The sequence below is a fragment of the Mirounga leonina genome, unplaced genomic scaffold, assembly GCF_011800145.1.
Source record: "Mirounga leonina isolate KUSES-001 unplaced genomic scaffold, KU_Mleo_1.0 Mir_83, whole genome shotgun sequence".
NCBI lineage: Eukaryota > Metazoa > Chordata > Mammalia > Carnivora > Phocidae > Mirounga > Mirounga leonina.
The window spans coordinates 942,248-966,933 of NW_023270826.1; the positions used below are offsets into that span (position 1 = coordinate 942,248).

The following is a 24,686-nucleotide window of genomic DNA, read 5'->3' on the forward strand; positions in this document are numbered from 1 at the left end:
CCTCAGCACTCACGCTTAAGGCAACCATAAGCACGGCCGAACTACCGCGCCCACAACGCACCGCGAGGGCCCCGGCGCCGGGGCGTGGCTGAACCTCACGGAGGCGTTGCGCCAGGCCTGACAAAGATAAAAAGACCATTTTGAAGATGTTAGTGGCAAAAGGGGCTGTTGAAAACGTCTGCTATGTTCAGGGAAACTTTAGGGCCTTTAGATATCCGCAGTGAGCAATGAAAAGAAATCGTGAGGCAAAAAAAGCTCTTCCTCGGGCCGGAAACGCCATAGGACTCCTGAATCACGTGGTACACGCGCGCCAAAGTCCCAAGTTAAATAAAAACGGGGGCTTCCTTATCCTGCACCTTTAAAATTGGACTTGGTGAAGTTGGGCGCTGCCTTACAGAGGATCATTCTTCCACCGGTTTCAAGTCGGCTTTCCTCGCTGTTAACAAGATCGCTGTATTCTCCGCAGTAGCTGTAATGGGTTTTTTGCCGGTTAGCCGACTTCCGCCCAAGTCCAAGATGGCGGCTGCGCGTTCCTGACCTTTACGGGGTTGGGCGGTGATTGCAGTCTGAGCTAGTAGGGGGTGGAGCGGTTAGTAAACAGCAAATGCAGGAGCTGTTGCGCGGGAGTCAGCCATGGACTGGAAAGAAATTCTTCGCCGGCGGTTAGCGACGCCCAACACAGGTACCAACAGTGAGTTTGGGAGGGACTGCTCGCGGAGATAGGTCGGCCCTAAACTCTGGAGGTAGGGGGAGATCGGGGACGAGCAGCTGCTGGGAGCCGCACTTTCCGCTTCTATAAAAGCTCTCTTGACAAAGGCAGAGGGGACGTGATTTAGGGGTACTGAGAGGTCTGACCCACACTTCCCGGGAAAAGGATTGCGGGAATGAAGAGCTTACCTTAGCACTCACTTACGTGGCCTTGACCAAGGCTTTTGAGGGATAATTGAGAACCCCGGTTCCAACAACTCTTCGATCCTACTACAACCTTCGATCCTACTACAACGCCTTTTTACTAACACACTTTTGACTTCCCTCCTTATCCATTTTAGATTTAATCATCTATTTTTCCTTATTCTTTTCCTCCTCCTTCACGCTTGCTTGTTAACCAGCCTGGTTAAAACTCTTTCTTATTCCACACGTGCCCTCAGGGCAGCCAAAAGTGGCTGGAGAAAAACGGAACCATGGTAAATGGTGTCACTTTGAATTCATGTCCACTAACCTAGAGTGTTTCAATTTTTCATTTACACATATTCCGCGTTTCCCTAGATATTCATTCTCCCACACTCTAAGGCAGTTCTCATCTTCCAGACCTCCAGTTCTCCAGTATGTGCTATCTATTCCTTATGTTCAGTTGATAAACTTATGTATATATTTGAGAAGGTCGAAGCAAAGAAAAACCTCACCTGTTCCCACTTACCATTTCTATCAGCCCTTTCACCACCAGAGATGCCCATAAACTCTGCCTTTACTGTTCAAAATGAACTGTCCATGCTCCTATTTGAGACAGTTCCTCCAGTCCAACAGCAGATCCCGTTCCCTTTTATTCACTGATTTCACTCTGTTCTTATCTTCTGTCTCATATATCATCAAATTTTCCTTCTCTACAGGATCATTTCCATCAGCTCTGACAAACATGCTGTAATATACTCCATGTAAGAAAAATCATTTCATCTCACATCTCCTTCCAGCTTTTGCTGCATTTTTCTGCACTTCTTGTAGGAAAACTTATCAAAAAAGTCACCTGTATTTGTACTTTGTCCTCTTCTTCACTCTTTTTTTTTTTTGCCATCAAAAAGTATTTCTATTGAAGTATATTTCCTTTATTTTTTTAAACATTTTTATTTAAATTCAGTTAATTAAGATGTAATGTATTAGGGCGCCTGGGTGGCTCAGTTGGTTAAACAACTGCCTTCGGCTCAGGTCATGATCCTGGAGTCCCAGGATCGAGTCCCACATCAGGCTCCCTGCTCAGCAGGGAGTCTGCTTCTCCCTCTGACCCTCCCCGCTCTTGTGCTCTCTCTCTTTCATTCTCTCTCTCAAATAAATAAATAAAATATTTTTAAAAAGCACCAATTCATTTAAAAAAAAAAAGATGTAATGTATTATTGGTTTCAGAGGTGCAGATATGTGATTCATCGGTCTTATATAATACCCCGTGCTCATTACATCTCATGCCCTTCTTTTTTTTTTTTTTAAAGATTTTTATTTATTTATTTGACAGAGAGAGAGACAGCGAGAGAGGAACACAAGCAGAGGGAGTGGGAGAGGGAGAAGCAGGCTCCCCGCCGAGCAGGGAGCCTGATGCGGGGCTCGATGCCAGGACCCCCGGATGACCTGAGCCGAAGGCAGACGCTTAACGACTGAGCCACCCAGGCGCCCCAGCACATGCCCTTCTTAATGTCCATCACCCAGTTACCCCATCCCTCAATCTCCCTCCCCTCAAGCAACCCTCAGTTTGTTTCCTATGATTAAGAGTCTCTTATGGTGGGCGCCTGGGTGGCTCAGTTGGTTAAGCGACTGCCTTCGGCTCAGGTCATGATCCTGGAGTCCCTGGATGGAGTCCCACATCGGGCTCCCTGTTCAGCAGGGAGTCTGCTTCTCCCTCTGACCCTCCCCCCTCTCATGCTCTCTCTATCTCATTCTCTCTCTCAAATAAATAAATAAAATCTTTAAAAAAGAGTCTCTTATGGTTTGTCTCCCTCTCTGGTTTCATCTTGTTTTATTTTTCCTCTCTTCCCCTATGATCTCCTGTTTTGTTTCTTAAATTCTGCATATGAGTGAGATATAATTGTCTTTCTCTGATTGACTTATTTCACTTAGCATAATGCCCTCTAGTTCCATCCACGTCATTGCAAATGGCAAGATTTCATTTTTTGATGGCTGTGTAATATTCCATTGTGTACATATACCATATCTTCTTTATCCATTCATCTTCATCTGTCAGTGGACATCTGGGCTCTTTCTATAGTTTGGCTATTGTGGACATTGCTGCTATAAACACTGGGGTGCAGGTGCCCCTTCAGATCACTACATTTGTATCTTTGGGGTAAATACCCACTCCACTGCATGCCTGTTATGTGTCAAGCACTGTTCTAGGCTATAGCAGTAAACAAAACAGACAAAAGTCTTTGTCCTTGTGGAACTTAAGCTAAAGTGTTGGGAGAGATGATTAATAAGTAAATCGTTTTGGTTGTACAACTTGTATTTAAGGCTGTTTTCTTCATTGGTGTGCTAGATCCCATGTTTGCTACTCAAAGATGTATTCCTGCAGTTGTCCCCCTCTGTCCTGCATCAGTTTTTCTTTCTCAGTCATCCCTATCAGTGTATGAACATGGTGGTATTTCTCTCATCCTAGAGAAACTTTGTCTTAACTTCTACCTCTAGCTAAGCCTCATTGCTCCCCTTACAGCAAATGCTTGTTAAAAGAATTGTTGATTAAATCTGTGCTGTAATTACTGCTTGTTAAGATCATCAGTGATCTCCATTGTTGTTCCAGTGGTCAGTTTTTAGTCCTCACTTTCCTTGACCTGCTGCCAGTCCCTGCCAGGGATATGATAGTTCACTCTCCCCCTAAACATACTTTCCTCTCTTGGTTTCTAGGAGTCATACTCCCTTAGTTTTTTTTCCACCCCACCAGTCCTCCGTTCTCAGTGTTTGTTTTCTTCTCTCCAACAACTTAGCATTGGAGGGCCCAAAGCTAAGTAAGTCCTTGGTCAGCTTCTGTTCTCTATCTACACTCCCCTTCATGATGAAATCAGCCATTCTTATGGCTTTAAATACTGTGTATTTCCTTCTGTCTCCTAAATCCAAATGCCAGATTCATATGTCTAATTGCCTACTTGACATGGCCACTTGGTTCTAATAGGTATTTTAATCTTAACTTGTCCAAAACTGAACTCCTGGTATCCTTTCTAACTTGCTCACTTGTAACTTTCCCCATCTGCTCAGGTCAAAACCTTTGGAGATATCTTCAACTGCTCTTTTTCTCTGATACCCACATGCAGTGTGTCTGCAGATCCTGAGACTAAGAAAATATATCCAGAATATTTACTCCTAACCACCTCCGCTGCAGCCACCATGATCCAGGCCATCACCATCTGTCACCTGGATGACTGCATTAGCCTCCTACTTACTGCTGGTGGCTCTCTCCCTCACCAGAGTAAAAGCCAGGGTCTTTCTAATGACCTAGTGGCCTTGACTCCCATGATCTGCCTTCCCTCATCTACTCTTTCCTCTGGCTCACTCCGCTGCAGGCGCACTGGCTGCCTCCCTCTTCCCGTATACACCCGGCACGCTCCTGTCTTCAGGCCTTGGTGCTGGCTGTGTCCTCGCCTGGTATGCACTTCCCCGTTTATCCTGCATAACCTGCTTCCTTGCCTTCTTCAGTTTTTTTGCTCAGTTTCATCTCAGTGAGGCTTTCCCTGACACTCTGTTGAAAGTCGTATGTAGGTATGGACACATGTGCACACGTCCACCCATACAGATAATTGTGTGTCCCTAGAATAGTTGAATGAAAAAGAATGTGTGAAATCATGAAAATGACTCCTGGGATTTGGGCTTGGGTGACTGGATGAATACCAGTAATTGGGAGAGAAATATGGAATTAGAAGAATAGTAAGGTGAGGGATGGGAAGATTATTTTAGATATGTTGGGTGAGGATAAAAATATTTTGTTTTGAATGTGTGAGTTTAGAGTTCAAAAGCACTGTCTGGGTTAGTGACATTTGGGACTCAGAAGTCAAACTACAAAAATTGAAATGAGGAAGAAAGATTAACAAAAAAGAAATGGCCAGAAAATAAGAGAATCAACAGTGTGGCCTAAGGTTAAAAATTAACATGGCACATGTGGCAGAAATGCAGGCATAAGAGAGGTTTAGGGGAACAGCTATAGGCACGTTGGAAGGAAGTGAGACCAGGAAGAGGACAATAAACTATCGAGAAAGTAAGTCACAGATTTGAAGATTTCAGTGAGGGCTGAGGTGTAGGTATTATGGCAGGTTTTGAATAACCAGAAGGAGAAAAATTATCTGAGAGTATATTTAAGTTTAGTATATTTAGGAGCAGATAAGATCTGTGATCTTGCCATGGAACCGAGTGACAGAGGTGACCCCTCTTCAGAGATGAGGGGTCACAGTTACTCATAAGTGTTTATCCTTCCTTGACAATTAGAGGACCTTGAGCTGAAGAACACTGTGCGCCAGTTGCTGTGGTCAATAAACAGTGTGACTGAATGAGACAGCTGTAGGCCAGCAGTAGGCGGGCTGGAGGGTAAAAGCAGCCTGAGAGGGAAGGGGTTTCCATTAGGTAGAGGAACAGGGATTGCAAAGCCGAAACTTCGTGAGGTCAAGGGCTGCGTCTGTTTTCTCACCACAGTAGCCCCAGAGTCTAGCAGTGTTCTATACATAGGAGGTGCTCAGTAAGTACTTTTGATGGAATGAATCAGGAGCATGCCAGAAGTCCGTAAGAGAGTGACTTGAGGAAGAGACAAGTATAGTGATAAAAAGAAGGAGAGGGAGCAACTAAGATGTGGTTGAAGATGCAGGGGAGACTCTTTCGATTCTTGGTGTTTCAAGAAAATGAATATAGATATTCAGTGTATAAGCACAATTTTGAATGTCTTTTTTGCACTGTAAATACCCTATAGTAAAAAATACTGATTTTAAGGGGTGCCTGAGTGGCTCAGTCAGTTTGAGTGTCCAACTCCTGATTTTGGTTCAGGTCTTGATCTCAGGGTCGTGAGATTGAGCCCCATGATGGGTTCCGCACTGGGTGTGGAGCCTGCTTAAGATTATCTCTCTCTCTCTCTCCCCTTCCCCCTCTTCTCTCTCACTAAAAAAACAAGTAAGTAAAAATATTGATTTTGAAAGTGCTTTTCCCCTTTTAATCTATTTTGTTACCAGAAAAAAGAAGTGAACAAGAATTAAAAGATGAAGAAATGGATTTGTTTACCAAATACTACTCAGAATGGAAAGGGGATAGAAAAAACACAAATGAATTCTATAAGACCATACCCCGGTTTTATTACAGGGTAAGTGGTATCTAAGCAAATGTCTCAGGGAGTTTATAAATGAAATGTTAACTTTTAAAATGGGATCAGACTCTTATATAAATGAATAGAGGTTATATTTTAAATTTTATATATTCTTTCATTGTAGTTGATCTTATTGTTTTGGAATTGATAAAATCTCAAGTTTTGATATAAATTGGTATAAGAACACAAAGTTGTTACTTGGCCCCCTTTGAGTTATAGGCTTTTCCTTCCTGTTTTTTCTTACGGATATTAGTAGTGGTTATTCTATTGGATCATGTATCAGGCTTTTTATAAAACTTAGGTTTACTTGGCTGATCACCATTTTTAACTTTGTCTTTTATCCATGTTCTAAGGTGTAATACATTTTGCTCAAGGTTAAACTGAAAAATAGATTAAAATGGAAAACTTGAAGAGTTATACTTATTTTTCCTTGTGCTGAAACCATAAAGAAGTCTTTGAAAGAGATTATAGAAGACAGGAAGACCTTAAGAAAGCTCCTTACAGCTGAAATTGAAGGCTACTGAAAAGAATAAGACTTATTTAGTATTATGTAAAATGTGACCACTATAGAAAAGTTAACTGAAATTTTAGCTGAATGTCTCTTAAACTTGCTACCTTCTAAACTCAATTATAACATTATTTACAAAGAAAGTAAACATTGTTTTACTTCCATTTAGGAGCAATGTATTAATATAAGTGAATTATCTAGATAGTTGTAACATTTCTTCAAGTACAAACCTTTTCCAAGTGAACCATTTTTATTGGAAACCTTTCTGTAATACTGTTTCCCAGTCTTTTGAGAATTATATGACTAGGGCCGCCTAGCTGCCCCAGGGTCATTAGAGCACGTGACTCTTAATCTTGGGGTTGTGAGTTCAAGCCCCATGTTGGGTGTAGAGGTTACTTTAAAATAAAATCTTTAAAAAAAAAAAAAGAATTCTGTGACTAATCCATGTTTGTCATGGAAAAGAGAAAAAACAGCTGATATTTTCCCATAACATTGCACAGAGATGTAAATAAATATTTCTACATGAATCCTTCTCCATACTTTTGTGTACACGTGTGTTTAGTAACAATGGGATCATTTCATACGGACTTCTCCTGCTTTATGCATTTCACACTTTCTTAAACGGAGTCCACTACACAATTGAAAATTTTTGATAGTCTGGGGGAGCAGGAAGGGAATTGATGTTTATTGAGTGCTGATGTACTTCAGAGCACTTTGTATTCATGATCTCATTTAATCAGGATTATGAAATAGTATCTTATCCAGAAACAGCCCTTAGATGTTGACATGACCCCATTTCTGAACCAAGGACTCAACTTCCCTGTATTTCCAGTACCAACCTTTTGCTCTCCCCTGTGGTTCCTGAGGGAATTCCCTTTTCCCCATTTCTGACTCTTCCTTCTCTCTGTGACCTCTTCTAGATCCCACATGGTTTCCTGTCTGCAGATGTGGATTTGTGGGATGTTCTCTATTTCTTCTCTCTCTGTCTTCTCACTGCTTTGGAGAAACCACCTACCATCTTTGGTTACCACTTCTCTCCTTGGCTGATTAGCTTGTTGACTAGCCACTGGAGCAGGATCACAGTCTCAGCCCCAGCCTTACCTCCTATGCTTCCTCCTTTTCCATTCCTTTTGATGGGAGGGATGGCATCTTAGTTCTTGGAAATGAAAGAACTGATTTGGACTGTGGTTACTTAGCTATATTTAATGGGGAGAGATATAGACGACCAAGAAGAAATCCTCAAAGCAAATTGTTTGAGGTTGAGCTGGAATGAGTCATTTTAAAGCCCTGTTTATGGAAATCACTCCAGCGGGCAGACCCTCTGCCTAGGAGGTGAACATAGTAGACCTTGGCTTGACCATCTCCAAGAAGTAACGTCATTCAAGCTCAAAAGGCATACTTTGCTAAGACCATGTATCTTCAGTTAGTCTTATTTAATTCTATGTCAGTCTAAGGTTATAGTGGAAAGAGTACTCTAAGAATATAAAATGAAACTTGGGCTAGACCATTAGTTCTTTCTAGGCAGGGATCTGGCCTTGCTGAACATTGAATTCTCTGTGGATCTCTTTTTGTTAAATGAACTTTTTAAATGAATGATAACTGGAAGTTGAGCAAAACTAAGATACAAAAAGTAATTTGAGGCAATGCAATAATGTAGAAATTTTATGAGGCCAAATATATTTTACATAATCCAATAATAGTCTAGAATTTAAGTGTAGAAATTAACTCTAGTGTATTTTTAGCTGCCAGCTGAAGATGAAGTCTTACTACAAAAATTAAGAGAGGAATCCAGAGCTGTCTTTCTCCAGAGGAAAAGCAGAGAACTGTTAGATAATGAAGAATTACAGGTAAGAATAGGATTAAAGCTTGCTTTGGATGTTAGCCATTTCTTTATTTGTACTAAAGTCCTACAGGATCTCAGTGTGTCTTAATGGAGCCACTGCTGCAGAGTGGGTGAATGCACAGGCCCTGGAGCAATGATTCCTGCCAAAATCAGCTGCAGAGCTTGCCTGGGCACCGTCTCCCCAAGATCTGGGTGTTATTTTGGTTATGTTTTTAAGTCCCTAGGTGATTCTAATATGAGGCCAAAGTTGAGAACTACTACTATAGGGTCAAACTTTGGGGGTTCACATCCTAGCCATGCTCTGTGACCTTGGGCAATGGACTTAACATTTTTGTGCTTCAATTCTCATCTGTTATGTAGGGATAACAGTATCTATCTGCATCACGTAGTTATATGAATTAAAGAGGTACCATGGGGGGAGGGTATTAACCGGCTGATGGGTATTAAGGAGGACACGTGATAAGCACTGGGTGTTATATGCAACTAATGAATCGTTGAACACTACATCAGAAACTAATGATGTGTACTATGTGTTCACTAATTGTATGCAATAATAAAAATAAAAAACCTTTAAAAAGTAAAGAGGTACCATATATGAAAACTTTAAACTTGGGCATTCAATAAACACCAGCTATTTGTATTATGTTATTAGTAATCAAAAGGATAATAGGGAATGAGATTCATCTTAATATTAAATCTCTGCTATCAGACTATCATTTTAATGGAAATAACACATTTAGCTGATGTTAAATTTTGTTTTGTTAACTGTAACATCTTCATTTCTGAACTTCTCCTAAGAACTTATGGTTTTTGCTGGATAAGCACCAGACACCACCTATGATTGGAGAGGAAGCAATGATTAATTATGAAAATTTTTTGAAGGTTGGTGAAAAAGCTGGACCAAAGTGCAAGTAAGTTTAATTAAGTATAATTAACAAAGGAGTATGTTAAGAATTTTAAATGCCTGAAATAAATGTGAATGAAAATATAAATCAACCGTGTGACAGTTTGAGTCCATTTCAGTTATTAATGAAATTTTAAAATTATTTAGTCAAGAAAATTATTGGTATGAAGTTATTAAAAGAAATAATAGTTTATAATAGCATATTTATATACTATACAACTATATATATAGTACATTTATATATAACAGTATAGACTTTCATTCTCTTTTTTTTTTTTTTTTAAGATTTTATTTATTTGACAGAGCAAGCGAGAGCAGGAACACAAGCAGGGGGAGTGGGAGAGAGAGAAGCAGGCTTCCCGTGGAGCAGGGAGCCCGATGCGGGGCTTGATCCCAAGACCCTGGGATCACGACCTGAGCCGAAGGCAGATGCTTAAGGACTGAGCCACCCAGGCACCCCTAGGCTTTCATTCTTTTGGGGGTTTTTTAGCCTCTCATTCTTAAGGCAATAAAATTCAAAGATGTATGACTTGATATTTTAAGTTTTAAACTGTGGTTCTCACTTTAATTTTTTTCATTTTGATTTTTAATTGTTTGAATTCATGCTGTTTGCTAATTCAGTATGTTTGCTATATTGGCAGATGATTTTAATCTTTATTTCCTTTCCTTAGGCAGTTTTTCACAGCAAAAGTCTTTGCTAAACTCCTTCATACAGACTCTTATGGAAGAATTTCTATCATGCAGTTCTTCAATTATGTGATGAGAAAAGGTGATTCCATTTTCATTGTGTTTAAACTCCTCTATCGCATCGAGCCCCGCATCGGGCTCCCTGCTCGGCAGGGAGTCTGCTTCTCCCTCTGACCCTCCTCCCTCTCATGCTCTCTGTCTCGCATTCTCTCAGATAAATATAATCTTAAAAAAATATAAAAAAAAAAAAGAAAATTCTTAAACTCCTCTATCTGGGAATCAAGGAGGTTTTGGTACATGCTTTTACAATATTCCTTCTATGTGAAACAATTCTCTTAGTAAGTTTGAATAAACAGCAGCATTTCTTTCTTTCTTTTCTTTTTTTTTTTTTTGTAAAAGGGAGAGCATGCATGAGTCAGGCTTGGGGAGTGGGGGTTGGGACAAAGGGAGAGGGAGAAACCCAAGCAGGCTCCATGCCCAGCAGGGAGCCCAACACACAGCTGGATATCAGGACCCTGAGATCATGACCTGAGCCAGAATCAAGAGTCGGATGCTTAACTGACTGAGCCACCCAGGCACCCCTGAATAGCAGAATTTCTTACTTTTTGACCCAGATTTATTTTTTATTATTCCAGTTCTTTCCTTGAGGAACTTACTAGAGCTGAGATTTTCTACCATACATATGGGTTCATTATTATAAACAAAACAAAACAAAAACATGTATCCTAAAGATACTAGCTAAGAGCTATATATCAAAAGCTGAACCAAGAGTTTTAATATATAGTGATTTAAATTATTTTAATTCACTGGTAATTCTACTTTACCAATATACAGTTGACCCCTGAAGAACACAGGGGTTGGGGAACTAACCTCCCATGCAGTCAAAAATCTGAGTATAAGTTTTGACTCCCCAAAAACTGAACTGTTAAGAGCCCGTTGTTGGCTGGAAGACTTACCAATAACATAAACAGTTGATTAACACGTTTTATATGTTAAATGTATTATATACTGTATTCTTACAATAAAGTAAGCTAAAGAAAAGAATGTTATTAAGAAAATCATGGGATGCCTGGTGGCTCAGTCGGTTAAGCGTCTACCTTCAGCTCAGGTCGTGATCCCGGGATCCTGGGATCAAGCCCCACGTTGGGCTCCTTGCTCAGCTGGGAGCCTGCTTCTCCCTCTCCCACTGCTGCTCCCCCTGCTTGTACTCTCTCTCTCTGGCTGGCTCAATCAGTGGAGCAGGCAACTCTTGATCTTGGGGCTGTGAATTTGAGCCCTACGTAGTGTAGAAATTAACTTTAAAAAAAACTCATAAGGAAGAGAAGGTACATTTACAGTGCCATACTATATTTATTGGGGGGAGAAAAACCATGTATAAGTGGACCCACACAGTTCAAACCCATGTTGTTCAAAGGCAGCTTATTATAGGTTGAGTTGCCTGAGAGGATAGTTCCCAACTCAGAATTGTAGCATCAGATTCAAGTATTTATTAAACAACTTGGAGTTGTTATGATTCCTGTAAGTTCCATAATGATCTCTGAAGTCCTATGCGTACCATCTTTAATATTTAGTCACAGTAATTAACCTCAGTAGAATAAGAATAAATGCACCTTCACTGAAGGCATAACATTACACCCACTGTCCCTTTTTGGTGGAACACTAAGTTTAGTGGGTGAAGAATATTTTCAAGAGCATCAACTTTATTGTTTCTTTAGGCAGGGTAGAATTGTTGATACCTGCCATTAATGCTATGCTGTATTTTGATACAAACAATTTTGGGGTTACTGAATAAGTAATATATGTGTGTGAAGAAGTATGTTTGTAGAGTTATTAGTTTGTCCTTCTAATCTAGCTGTTTATCTCCTTTTATCCATATATATGCTAAAGGACAGATCTTAAAATTACATTTCATCTTCTTATTTATTGTCAGTTTGGCTTCATCAGACAAGAATAGGACTCAGTTTATATGATGTTGCTGGACAAGGGTACCTTCGGGAATCTGTAAGTATTAACCCACCTCAATAACTACTATAGACACCAAAACGTTAATAGTAGTTAGCACTGCATGTTGGGATTACAGGTGATTATTTTGTTTTTGTTTCTCCGCTTTTGTTCGTTTTTACAAATAATGTGTTACTAAAAGTCTTTTAAAATGCATATATTTTTTTTTAAAGATTTTATTTATTTATTTATTTGACAGAGACAGAGATAGCGAGAGTAGGAACACAAGCAGCAGGAGTGGGAGAGGGAGAGCAGGCTTCCCGCCAAGGAGGGAGCCCGATGTGGGACTCGATCCCAGGACCCTGGGATCATGACCTGAGCCGAAGGCAGACGCTTAACAACTGAGCCACCCAGGCGCCCTAAAATGCATATTGACCACAAAAAAATGTATACTGGCCACAAAAATTCCTTTTTTGATTCTTTTTTTTCCAGCTTTTAAAAATAGCTTTCCAAAGGAGAAAATAAAAATGTAGTGCTTTAACAGGATTAAAAATCATTGAAGAAACAGGAAAACTGGGCTCCTGGGTGGCTCAGTTGGTTAAGTGACTGCCTTCAGCTCAGGTCATGATCCCAGGGTCCTGGGATCGAGTCCCGCATCGGGCTCCCTGCTCTGCAGGGAGCCTGCTTCTCCCTCTCCCCTTGCTTGTGTTCCCTCTCTCGCTGTGTCTCTCTCTGTCAAATAAATAAATAAATAAATAATCTTTAAAAAAAATTAAAATAAATTAAAAAAAGAAACAGGAAAACTTTTGGTTATTCATGAGTGTTATAAATGTTAGGGCCAGAAATTTTTCAGGCTGACAAAGATCATTAAGTTTGATAATGTTTTTAATAAGGGAATATAAAATAGGTCATGATTTCCCAAACTCTCAATTCACAGTGCCCTTAGTATCTCAGTAATTTTTGCATAGTGCCTCTAAGTCAAAAGAAATACCTACCAGTTCCATTTATTAGTTAGTTCTACACAATTTATGAAAGTATTCACTAAGATTATTATTATATTAGCCATTTGAAAAAAATACACATAAGTTGAAAGTAAGTAATATTTTTGCTTCATTCTTAAATTACAAATACTAATGGAATCTGTGCCCATGGGGCACACTGTATGGCCAGTCAAAACTGGCAGTTAGATTGGACAGTCATCCTCACTTCCTGTTCCACACTAACTTTCGTGTGGTACTTGCTTCATCACAGCAACCATCAAGAACCTAGCTTTGCAAAGACTGATGTCATCAAAAAGCATGTATCTCCGTCAATGTTGAAAATGTGAACTACCTTGAGCTCATAGCTCTAGCTCATAGCCACATCTATTGTGTACTCTCTGGCAAATGTCACCGTCTTCCTGAAATTTTTTTAATATCCTGCTGCACCCCTGTGAGTTTACTGAAGCATTCCAGGGGCACAATTTGGGAGCTGTTGGTTTAGCCTTCACATTGCTGGTGGGAGTATAAAATGGAGGGGGGTAGGTGGGAAGTTTTCTCCTCCCCACTTGTGCTCTTTCTTGCTATCTCTGTCTCTCTCAAATAAATAAAATCTTTAAAAATTTTTAAAAATAAAAAGATTTTATTTATTTGAGAGAGAGCGTGAGCATGAGGGAGCACAAGCAGGGGGAGGGGCAGAGGGAGAAGCAGGCTCCTCGCTGAGCAGGGAGCCCAACACGAGGCTCAATCCCAGGACCCTGAGATCACCACCTGAGTCACCCAGGCACCCCCTTTTTGGTTCCTTTTGAATTTGGAATTATGTAGAATATATTGCTTATTCACAAATGTTAAAAATGAAATAAAAAGCAAAACAATGTAAGTTTTACCAATAACATAGTTATGATTTTATTTTATCATTAATATACTATTAATGCTGAATAATTTTTAGGACTGAAATTCAACATTCCAGTATCTAACGAAGAAACAAGATCAAGACAGTTAACACTTTAATGTTTTGATTTGTTTTGTTCTTTCAGGATTTAGAAAACTACATATTGGAACTTATCCCAACTTTGCCACAATTAGATGGGCTGGAAAAGTCTTTTTACTCCTTCTATGTTTGTACAGCAGTTAGGAAGTTCTTCTTCTTTTTAGACCCTCTAAGAACAGGTAAAAGAAAATCTTAGATATTATAAGGATATAATTCTAAATCTCAATAACTAAAGTCTTGAAAATGTCATTTTTCTAGTATGCCATTGCCTTTAATATATAAAGATCTTTTATGATTTATTCGTACCAACTAGAACCAGCTGTGTGACAGTGGACATGTCACCTAACCTCTTAGTTTCTTCATCTCTAAAGTGGTGTCTGAGCTGGATAACGAATGGCTCCTTCTGGTCCTAAGAAGCCAGTTATTCTGATATGATTTGCTATCCCTGATATGGAATATACTGGGGAGTTGTTCTTGATGAAAGATATGAAGCTTTAAAATACCAATTGTGTGATTACTCTTCTAAAATAGTATCTTTATAAAATTGAGTTCCTCTTTTCTTAAAAATGAAATTGTGTTTGTTCTTTAAAGGGAAGATTAAAATTCAAGATATTTTAGCATGCAGCTTCCTAGATGATTTATTGGAGGTAAATATGTTTTTTAAATACTTAATTATGTCACTTGACAGTTACTGTCTTCTAATTATATCTGTTTTTATTTAGTTAAGGGATGAGGAACTGTCCAAGGAGAGTCAAGAAACTAACTGGTTTTCTGCACCTTCTGCCCTAAGGGTATATGGTATGGTTCCTGTCATAATGCTAAAATTTGAATGATCCATTCCTCAGTTAATTAACGTTCAAAGGACAGTTTTATACATAGGCTAATTTACCTTAGGATGAAAGTATTCTAATTACCTTAAGAGCTAGTATTCTAGATTACTAAAATTTACTTGTCGTTTTCTTACTCTTTAATAGAACATACAGAATGTAATTTGATCCTTTCTTGTTGACTCAGGAGCATCATTATGGACATCAATTACTATCTTGCATTGTGATAAAATGCCACTGCTATCAGCGTCCACAGTGGCAGGTGTTCTAGGGACTGTTTGCTTTTTCCTTTAATTTCATTAGTCTGCTTCATTATTCTCTTGGGTGGTCTTCTGACTCATTTTGGCATCCTTGTTCTCTGCTTTTCAAGGGCCAGCATTTCAGTGCTTTTTATTGACCCCACCTCTAATTTTAAAACCTAGGAAAGTTCTAAAAGGTTGCAAACTGAAAACAAATAATGATGGAAATAGCCCAAACACCATGGCTTTATGCAAAGCTTAAGGGCTGTTGTGATAGAGAGTCCAGGGATAGCTGATCTTAGGGCACTGCCCTAATATAGTTAGAAAATCAAAGTATTAACCAATAAAAAGAACTTTTTGTGTTTATTCTTTTGTCCTCTAATTAGAATTTTATTTTGGTCATAAATGTCTTTTTATCATTTTTCTTCCCAAGGCCAGTATTTGAATCTTGATAAGGATCACAATGGTATGCTCAGTAAAGAAGAACTGTCCCGCTATGGAACAGCAACCATGACCAATGTCTTCTTAGATCGCGTTTTCCAGGAGTGTCTCACTTATGATGGAGAAATGGTAGTAGTTTAAATCTCTGATAAGTTTTAAAAATTTAGGCTCCAGGGCTCAGTCGTTGGGCGTCTGCCTTCAGCTCGGGTCGTGATCCCAGGATGCTGGGATCGAGTCCCACATCGGGCTCCCTGCTCGGCGGGAGGCCTGCTTCTCCCTCCCCCACTCCCCCTGCTTGTGTTCCCTCTCTCGCTGTGTCTCTCTCTGTCAAATAAATAAATAAAATCTTTAAAAAATAAAAAATAAAAATAAAAATTTAGGCTCCCACAGTTTCCACAAACCCTTTTCTTGATGTAATACAGCATTATTTTTACATCAGTATCTTTAAAAGCCTGAACTAATCAAATTGTGAATTTTGGGGGCTTTAATCTTAAGGTTAATTTGCTTAAAAATATTATGGGCTGGGGGCGCTTGGGTGGCTCAGTCGTTAAGCGCGTCTGCCTTCGGCTCAGGTCATGATCCCAGGGTCCTGGGATTGAGCCCCTGCTCGGCGGGGAGCCTGCTTCTCCCTCTCCCACTCCCCCTGCTTGTGTTCCCTCTCTCGCTGTGTCTGTCTCTGTCAAATAAATAAATAAATAAATCTTTAAAAAATAGGGGCGCCTGGATGGCTCAGTCCTTAAGCGTCTGCCTTCGGCTCAGGTTGTGATCCCAGGGCACTGGGATCGAGCCCCGCATTGGGCTCCCTGCTCCGTGGGAAGCCTGCTTCTTTCTCCCTCCCCCCACTCCCCCTACTTGTGTTCCCTCTCTTGCTCGCTCTGTCAAAAAATAAATTAAAAAAATCTTAAAATAAAAAATCTATTAAAAAATATTATGGACTCCGGACAAATACAAAATTTTAATATTTTGTTCATTTCATTATCAGTGTATCTTTTTAATGTTTCAAGTTCTATTTAAATTCCAGTTAGTTAACACTAAGAGTTTAGGGATTCATCACTTTCTACAGTACCCGGTGCTCATCCCAACAAGTGCCCTCCTTAATACCCATCACCCATTTAGCCCATCTCCCCTGCCCACCTCCCCTAAGGAGTATGGATTAGTGGGGGGTAAAAAATCCTGGAAAATTGGCAAATCCTATTGACTGTTTCCATATAGATGGTTCATTCATTAAATTTCCAGATCAGATAGTGTACCACAAATGCCGTGATTTAAATCTAAGAATCAGGTTGTATTACTTTCTGTAACTGGCTATATTAGTAGCTAATGATTAACATGCACCTGTCCTTTTATCACAACAATGCAAAATACTTAAGGAAATTCTGTCTAGCATTTTAAAAATCACTATCCTTGCTATTAAAAACTTGTGTTAAGGATGTGATAAATTACCAAACCAATGACGCTTAAGAAATGGTCATATTGTCAGAAGAGAATTGGGGTTTTAGGTTTTATCACTTAGCTTGAATAGCAGTTTTCTAAATAACACCATTTTTAGCCAGCAGTATAGGAAAGGGGGGAAAAGGTGGAGAAACTGTGCTTTGTGACTTCTACAGCTGTCTACAGTCAACAGTGAGGAGCTTGTAGTATACTAATGACTTCTAGAGAAAACAGGCTACAACTATGGATGGAGTTAGACCATGATGAGGCTGCATCTCTTTAGCTCTTTATACTGCAATTTATACAAAAAAGAATTCTTAGGGGCGCCTGGGTGGCTCAGTCGGTAAGCGTCTACCTTCGGCTTAGGTCACGATCCCAGGGTCCTGGGATCGAGCCCCGCATAGGGCTCCCTGCTCTGCGGGAAGCCTGCTTCTCCCTCTCCCACTCCCCCTGCTTGTGTTCCCTCTTTCGCTGTTGTCTCTGTCAAATAAGTAAATAAAATCTTTAAAAAAAAAAAAGAATTCTTAATCTTAGCCTAAAGCAGCTTTCCAAGAATATAAATTTTCTTCTAAGTGGAATCTCCAATGTGTTTTTACCATGCAAAAAAAGTAATGAGTATCCCTTTTTTGTAGAGAAAGCCTTGTTTTCTTCATGTCTTTCTAGCTCTTATCTGTGCTTTTTTGCCTTTTTTTTGGATAACAGTTTCAGTTCACTATATAATATCGGGTGTTCTTAAGATGGCTTCTTATTGGAAATCATCTGATTTTAAAATGTTTAAGTATTTCAAAGTAACTATTTAAATATACTATTCAAGGGCGCCTGGGTGGCTCAGTTGGTTAAGCGACTGCCTTCAGCTCAGGTCATGATCCTGGAGTCCCGGGATCGAGTCCCGCATCAGGCTCCCTGCTCGTCAGGGAGCCTGCTTCTCCCTCTGACCCTCCCCCCTCTCATGTGCTCTCTGTCTCTCTCATTCTCTCTGTCTCGAATAAATAAATAAATAAATAATCTTTAAAATAAATAAATAAATAAATATACTATTCAAATATACTAATCTATTCATTCCAGATAAACCTTTTTTTTTCCAAACTGACCACACTGAAATGAAGATACTAATTTAGCAGCATTGTACAATAGCTTAGTCACTGTCCTGTCCACTTCAGAGGCATAATAAAAGATTACTCCTTAAGACAGCAACTCTCTCATAAGAAAATGATCTATGTCCCCAAAACTGTCCTGTACAGATTAACTGCTAATGTAGAATTTCTAGAAACCAATATTAAGTATACAAATGGATATCTTATTTCATATTAAAAAATTGCCATTTTTATGAGAGACTCTTGACTCTGGGAAACAAACGGGAGAGTTGCGGAAGGGGACGTGGGTGGGGGGATTGGGTAACTGGGTGATAGGCATTAAGGAGGGCATGTGATGTGATGGGCACTGGGTGTTATATGCAACTGATGAATTATTGAACACTACATCTGAAACTAATGATGTATACTATACGTTGGCTAATTGAGGGGCGCCTGGGTGGCTTAGTTGGTTAAGCATCTGCCTTCAGTTCGGGTCATGATCCCAGAGTGCTGGGATCGAGACCCGCGTTGGGTTCCCTGCTCAGCGGGGAGCCTGCTTCTTCCTCTGTCCCTCCCCCTGCTCATGATCTCTCTCTCTCTCTCTCTCTCACTCTGTCTCTCAAATAAATAAAATCTTAAAAAAATTTATGTTGGCTAATTGAATTTAAATTTAAAAAATTGCCATCTTTGATTGTAAAATAGCTTCAAATCATTAGATATTCACTTGAAAAGTTAATTCCAAACAAGGCTTCTAATGAATGTCATTTTCTTCTCTATAGGACTATAAGACCTACCTGGACTTTGTTCTTGCGTTAGAAAATCGAAAAGAACCTGCAGCTCTGCAGTATATTTTCAAATTACTTGATATTGAGAACAAAGGATATCTGAATGTCTTTTCACTTAATTACTTCTTTAGGGTAAGTCTCATTTGTGTAAATGAGTCATTGTTCCTTAAGATACACTATTTGATTTAAATTACCTACTTGGTAACAATTTTATCTAATTTGTGATGTTTAAATATAACAAAAAGGTTTACTAACAGATTTTATTATTAATATTTTTTTAAGTAGCTCCATGCCTAACATGGAGCCCAACATGGGGCTTGAACTCACAACCCTGAGATTGAAACCTGAGCTGAAATCAAGAGTCAGACATTTAATTAACCGACTGAGCCACCCAGACACCCCAATTTGCTAACAGATTTTAGAAGAAATCAAGTCTCCTTTTAGTTTTGTTTTTTTCTATTTTTAAAAAATATAAATAGACTAAATCAAAGCTGATTTGATTAGTTGTAGGACATCAAAGTGTATAAATATGTGTCAGGGGCTATACTGGCCAATGGAGATACAGACATACATGAGAAATTCTGTGCTTTGGTGATCATAAACTAGTGTGTAAAATCCTTCAGAAGCTTCAGTTAAACAGTTCAGAAAAGGTAGAAGTTTTGCAGACTTTGGTAGTAGTAGATTCTTTTAAATGCTGTGCTGTAAAAAATAAAAATTATTTTAATAATTTTAAAATTATTGTATGCTGCATTTCAGCATGAAAATAGATTTGCTGAAATGCTTACTCTGTGCCGTTTAGTGGTCTCAGAGAATAACATGATGAGTTCTAAGGGAAATTTGATTGTACCTTATCTCATAAGCATTCAGATGCACAAGGTGTAAAAATAGGAATGTCTGCCCTTTTTAAGACAAATCATTCCTAAATTTGAATGGTGACTTTTCTATCTGGTGGAATAGTTGTGTACAGTAGTACTTCTGTTACTTTATTTCTATAGCTAGTTTTTAGAAGACTGTGTGATTTTTATATGGTTAGGACAACAGTAAGAAGAAATGGCTTTTTATAAACAATAAAAATGAAATTTTCACATCTTTGTCATAAAACATTTTTCCCCAGAGGCTTTTCCTTTTCCATTTAAAATTCTGTGATACTTCAAAAATAATTATTTGGTTTCTGAGTTTCATAGTATGTAAAATTTATAGTTTCGGTGTTAAATTCCCTAAAACTTCCATAATGATTTCCTAGGTAGTAATGACTACAAATATTAGGATAAATTACAATCGCAGTATTAGGATACATTTTTTAAAAATTGAATCCGTGGCTAATCTAAGAATATGATACCAACCCATCATAGGGATGCCCCACTTTAGGCAGACCTATTAAATGAAAATTCAGTTTTAGGAAAACAAACTAAATATTTTTGGAAATTAAACACACAACCCTTTTTTATAAAGACTTCTTTACAGTACCTTCTCTTAGAATATTTAATTTTGTTTTTAAAATATTTTATACATGCATTTTATCAAAGTATTTAGGCTTGGTTGCATGGGTTAAGGTAAATACTTACTGGCGCTGAGTCCTGCAATCCTAAGCTGTTCGTAGAGTCTTTGTACATCAGTATCCCAGTGATAAAGGTCGGCCTAGATGGTGCACTCTAGATTGTATCTCCAGGTCTACTACTCTAGAGGCTGTGCGGGTACTCCGATTCTCACTTACTTCAAAGAGATTACCTATGCACACACGGACATCAGTGGCACCACATACACAGTAGGCACCTGCAACATACTTCTTTGACTATTTACCAAGAATTTTAAGCTTCACATTTTCTAGTGAATGACTCTCGCCTACAATACTTATTAGTCCAACTGGATCACAGTAGTTTCTTCCGTTAGTGTTTTTTTTTGTTTTATTTTTTTGTTAAAGTTTATAAAAGAGAATTTGAGGGAGGCTTACCTCCATTTTTTTTTTTCTGTCAAGTACAAGGCAAAGTATGGGGGGGGGGCAGAGGCGGCAGATTGGGTGTCTTAAAGAATGGTGAAGGTATGAACAGCATTCCTGGAAAATGCAAGGATCAGGCATAACAGAGTAACTGCTAGGTCATGTAAAGGCCCATCTGAGGTTGGAGACCCTTCCTGTATAGTAGCAATAATCTGTGGCCTTGTATACTTTTTTCTGGAATTCTCAATAGCAAGATATACATCTAGAAGGGTTGATGGTTACACCGATCATTAAGTTTTGCTGACTGGATGTGAAGCAAGGTCAAGAAGTTGAGAATATTGGCAAGAGTGGTTGAAATGATAAAGCTTGTGGTCTGATAGGGAAGACCATGGGACTAGAAAGGGGCCATGGGACAGGAAGGGGGGCTGTGGTGTATTTTTTATTTACAGACTTATTCCTACCCCTACAGGCCATACAGGAACTAATGAAAATCCATGGACAAGATCCTGTTTCATTTCAAGATGTCAAGGTTACCTTTTCTTTTCTTTCCTTTAAGTAAGCTCTATGCCCAATGTGGGGCTTTTGAACTCTTGTGACCCTGAGATCAGGAGCCACATGCTCTACCAGCTCAGCCAGCTAGGCACCCCTTACCTTTTCTTTTAATATACATGATACCAGTTGGGACGCCTGGGTGGCTCAGTTGGTTAAGAGTCTGACTCTTGGTTTTGGCTCAGGTCATGATCTCAGGGTCCTGCGATCGAGCCCACGTCGGGCTCTATGCAGAGTTGGCTTCCCCTCCCTCCCTCCCTCTGCCCCTTCCCCTGCTCATGCACACACACTCTTAAGATAAATCTTTAAAAAAATAATATACATAATACCAGATAATCATCTGTATTAAGTGAAATTTTGTATGAAAGAAACATGACTATGAAGTACTGAACCGAATCAAGTATTTGCTATTATTTATTCTGAACCAATTGAGACCACACTTGGACTAATAATTTGTGTAGTTTATGATTTTAGCATTGTCAGATTGTATTTTCATTGGAAGCATTAATTTTGATTGAAAATGAAGAGAATCAATATAGCCTGCAATCCTTTGGCAGCCAGTCCAGTGTAAAATGAATTTTTAGTCTTGGTAACTACAGTTGACCCTTGAACAACACAGGAGTTAGGGGCAATGCCCCTCCCCCATGCAACTGAAAATCCATGTAGAACTTTTGACTCCCCCAAAAACTTAACTACTCATAGCCTACTGTTGACTGGAAGCCTCACATAAACAGTAACATAGCTAACACATATTTTGTATATGTTTTACATACTATATTCTTAAAAATGGAGCTAGAGAAAAAATGTGACTGAGAAAGTCATCAGAAAAGGAAATGCATTTACAGTATACTGTATTTATCAAAAATATCCATGTCTAAGTGGACTCATGCATTTCAGACCTGTGTTCAAGGGTCAACTATATTTAGGTTTGGGCACTTTTTAAATCTGCTCCTTCAAAGGTCTTACTTGCTTTTGTATTATTAAGGAGCCATCAGTCCTACAATATGAAAACTACCACTATCTGAAACACATGCTAATGCTTCATTTTTGCAGTCACCAGCTGTGAAAAACCTATAGTACCTAGTACAGATTCAGGTTCAGGTTAAGTAACGTAATGGAAGAACCCATCCAATTTTAATTAAGTGTAAGATAAAGGCCAATTTCGTTTAATATAAATGAGACAAATCTGAAACTATTCAACAGGCAACCTAAGAACTAGTAATTTTAAGTTGCCACTAACCTAGAAAAGGAAGTTTCATAAACATACAAAACTAAAAGCTCGTACATTTCATTTACCTGAATTTTTTTTTAAAGATTTCATTTATTATTTGAGAGAGAGAGATTGAGAGAACGAGTGGGAGGAGGGGCAGAGGTAAAAGCAGACTCCCTGTGGAGCAGGGAGCCCGATGCGGGACTCGATCCCAGGACTCAGGGATCATGACCTGAGCTGAAGGCAGACGCTTAGCCAACTGAGCCACCCAGGCACCCTTAAAGATTTTATTTATTTATGGAGAGAGAGAGAGCATGCATACACAAGCAGGGGGAAGGAGAGGGACAAGCAGACTGCACCAAGCATAGAGCTCGAGCTCACAACCCTGAGATCATGACCTGAGCTGAAATCACAAGTCAGATGCCCAACCAATTGAGCCACTCAGGCACCCTGAATTGTTCTAATCTTTTTAAAATGTAATTTGCCTCCTTAAATGCCACTGGATCCTCTGAGTAATTTTACTACAAAAAGATTAGAAAACATGTATCTAATTCCTTGTAAATACTCATACAGTATACCTCATAATATAGAAGTATTTCCATCTATTCTAGTAAATTTTAGCACAATTTCATTGTCATTCTGGATGACTAATTCTTTAAAACTGAACCTCCCCCACCCACCACCCATCTTAGATCCAGAGTATAAAAGGTTGACATCTATCTATATTGGAAATGAAGCTTTGTCATTATCTTGGCTTTGGAAGCACTTATGTTTTTAGTTGGAGCTCAGTTTGCACTTAAAGCAAGACCTTACATTACCACCAATTAGAAGACAATAGAAAAGTTTAAGATACTTAACACGTATTCAAAGAATACTGCATTAGTTTTGCCACTAATCAGCTATGTAGTTTGGATTAGATTAAACTCTGAGCTTGTTTCTTTCTCTTTTAAGATGAGGGAGAGTGGGGCACCTGGGTGGCTCAATCACTTAGGCATCTGCCTTCGGCTCAGGTCACACGATCCCAGGATCCTAGGATCAGGTTCCATGTCGGGCTTCCTACTCCATAGGGAGTCTGCTTCTCCCTCTCCCTCTGCCTGCTGCTCCCCCTGCTTGTGCTCTCCCCCCCACCCCCGCTGTCAAAATAATAAATAAAATCTTAAAAAAAAAAAAAAAAAAGGATGAGGGATAGCTATCACATATCTAAGGAATCTTCCAGTAAAATTCTATGATTGTACATAGAGAAAAGGAGCTTGCCTGTGTGTGAACTGGAAAAGAAAAAACTAGAACAAAAATTTTACATAAGCTCAAGTGCCAGCCTGGAATTTCACAGCACTTGTATAATAGAAATTTAGTGGATCAGATCCCAGATTTCATTGTGTTTTTCTCTCTCTCGCAGGATGAAATCTTTGACATGGTTAAACCAAAGGATCCTTTGAAAATCTCTCTTCAGGATTTAATCAACAGTAATCAAGGAGACACAGTCACCACCATTCTAATCGATCTGAATGGCTTCTGGACTTATGAGAACAGAGAAGCTCTTGTTGCAAATGACAATGAAAACTCTGCAGACCTTGACGATACATGATCTCTCAAAAGACTAGACTGTGTTCATTAAGATAAGCTTGAATGCTGCACGCAAAACCTTTCAAGCACAATCCTTAGAAACAGCCTAAATAAAACACTTTATATGCCTATAGAATACAGCAAATGTTCTGATTATTGGACTCTTGGTTGCAGTAGTTTGGAAGCAGTAGGACCAAATGTTGTTTTAGGAGATATTAAATTCTTGTTCCACTTAGCTCAAATATGGCAAGTGTGATTTGGTAAAGGTAGGAATCCGCTTTAAATCTATATAATCTTTGGAAATAAAGGAAGTTTTCATGGGATATTTCTGACATTAGACATTAAGAATTTAAATATTTGAGGGATAGCTTATATGTGGTCATTTAACCTTGAGTCCTCTAAAGTATTATCTGTATCATAGATTATAAACTTCCCATTCATTAGAATAGAGCCATTTCATTTCTGGGTTAGAAGTGTTTGGAGATGATGTTTCTTTTTATAGGATGTTTCAGTAAAAAGTATTCAAGTTACTATTTCACTTTAATTAAAATCACCAGTATAAAAAAAATCTATCTAGCTTTATTAACTGGTACTAGGGTCACATTTTATAAAATTCAACTCCATTTTGTTAAGGATTTTTGTTAGAGAATTTGTTAATTCAAGTTCTCAATTATACTGTTCTGTTTCGGTTTTTTATGAGAAGAAAAATTAGAAGAGGGTAAAATATCATGAACTATGATCCAGGGGGAA

General features: G+C 38.9%; 2 protein-coding genes across 4 annotated transcripts in view; one reads left to right on the forward strand and one right to left on the reverse strand.

Moving 5' to 3' along the window:
• Positions 1-100, reverse strand: part of LOC118002826 (mitochondrial ribonuclease P catalytic subunit-like) — a 128,960-nt gene extending 128,860 nt beyond the window's left edge. Inside the window, exon 1 of the mRNA XM_034993424.1 lies at positions 2-100. The gene's annotated coding sequence lies outside the window, so the exon portion shown is untranslated. The remainder of the gene's footprint in view (position 1) is intronic.
• LOC118002828 (serine/threonine-protein phosphatase 2A regulatory subunit B'' subunit gamma) lies at positions 44-24,504 on the forward strand. 3 transcript variants are annotated; one of them, XM_034993428.1, is made up of 13 exons: positions 162-682; positions 5,901-6,028; positions 8,282-8,386; positions 9,181-9,293; positions 9,958-10,055; positions 11,904-11,974; positions 13,929-14,061; positions 14,474-14,529; positions 14,605-14,680; positions 15,382-15,518; positions 18,673-18,810; positions 21,084-21,143; positions 23,770-24,504. In XM_034993428.1, the coding sequence occupies exons 1-13, from the start codon at positions 634-636 to the stop codon at positions 23,956-23,958; spliced, it is 1,353 nt and encodes a 450-aa protein (XP_034849319.1). In that variant the 5' UTR covers positions 162-633; the 3' UTR covers positions 23,959-24,504. The 3 variants fall into 3 exon arrangements, with proteins under 3 accessions (XP_034849320.1, XP_034849319.1, XP_034849321.1); XM_034993430.1 differs by having other exon boundaries at positions 517-682; positions 21,084-21,169; XM_034993429.1 differs by lacking the exon at positions 21,084-21,143 and having other exon boundaries at positions 44-682.
• The last annotated feature ends 182 nt before the right edge of the window (positions 24,505-24,686 follow it).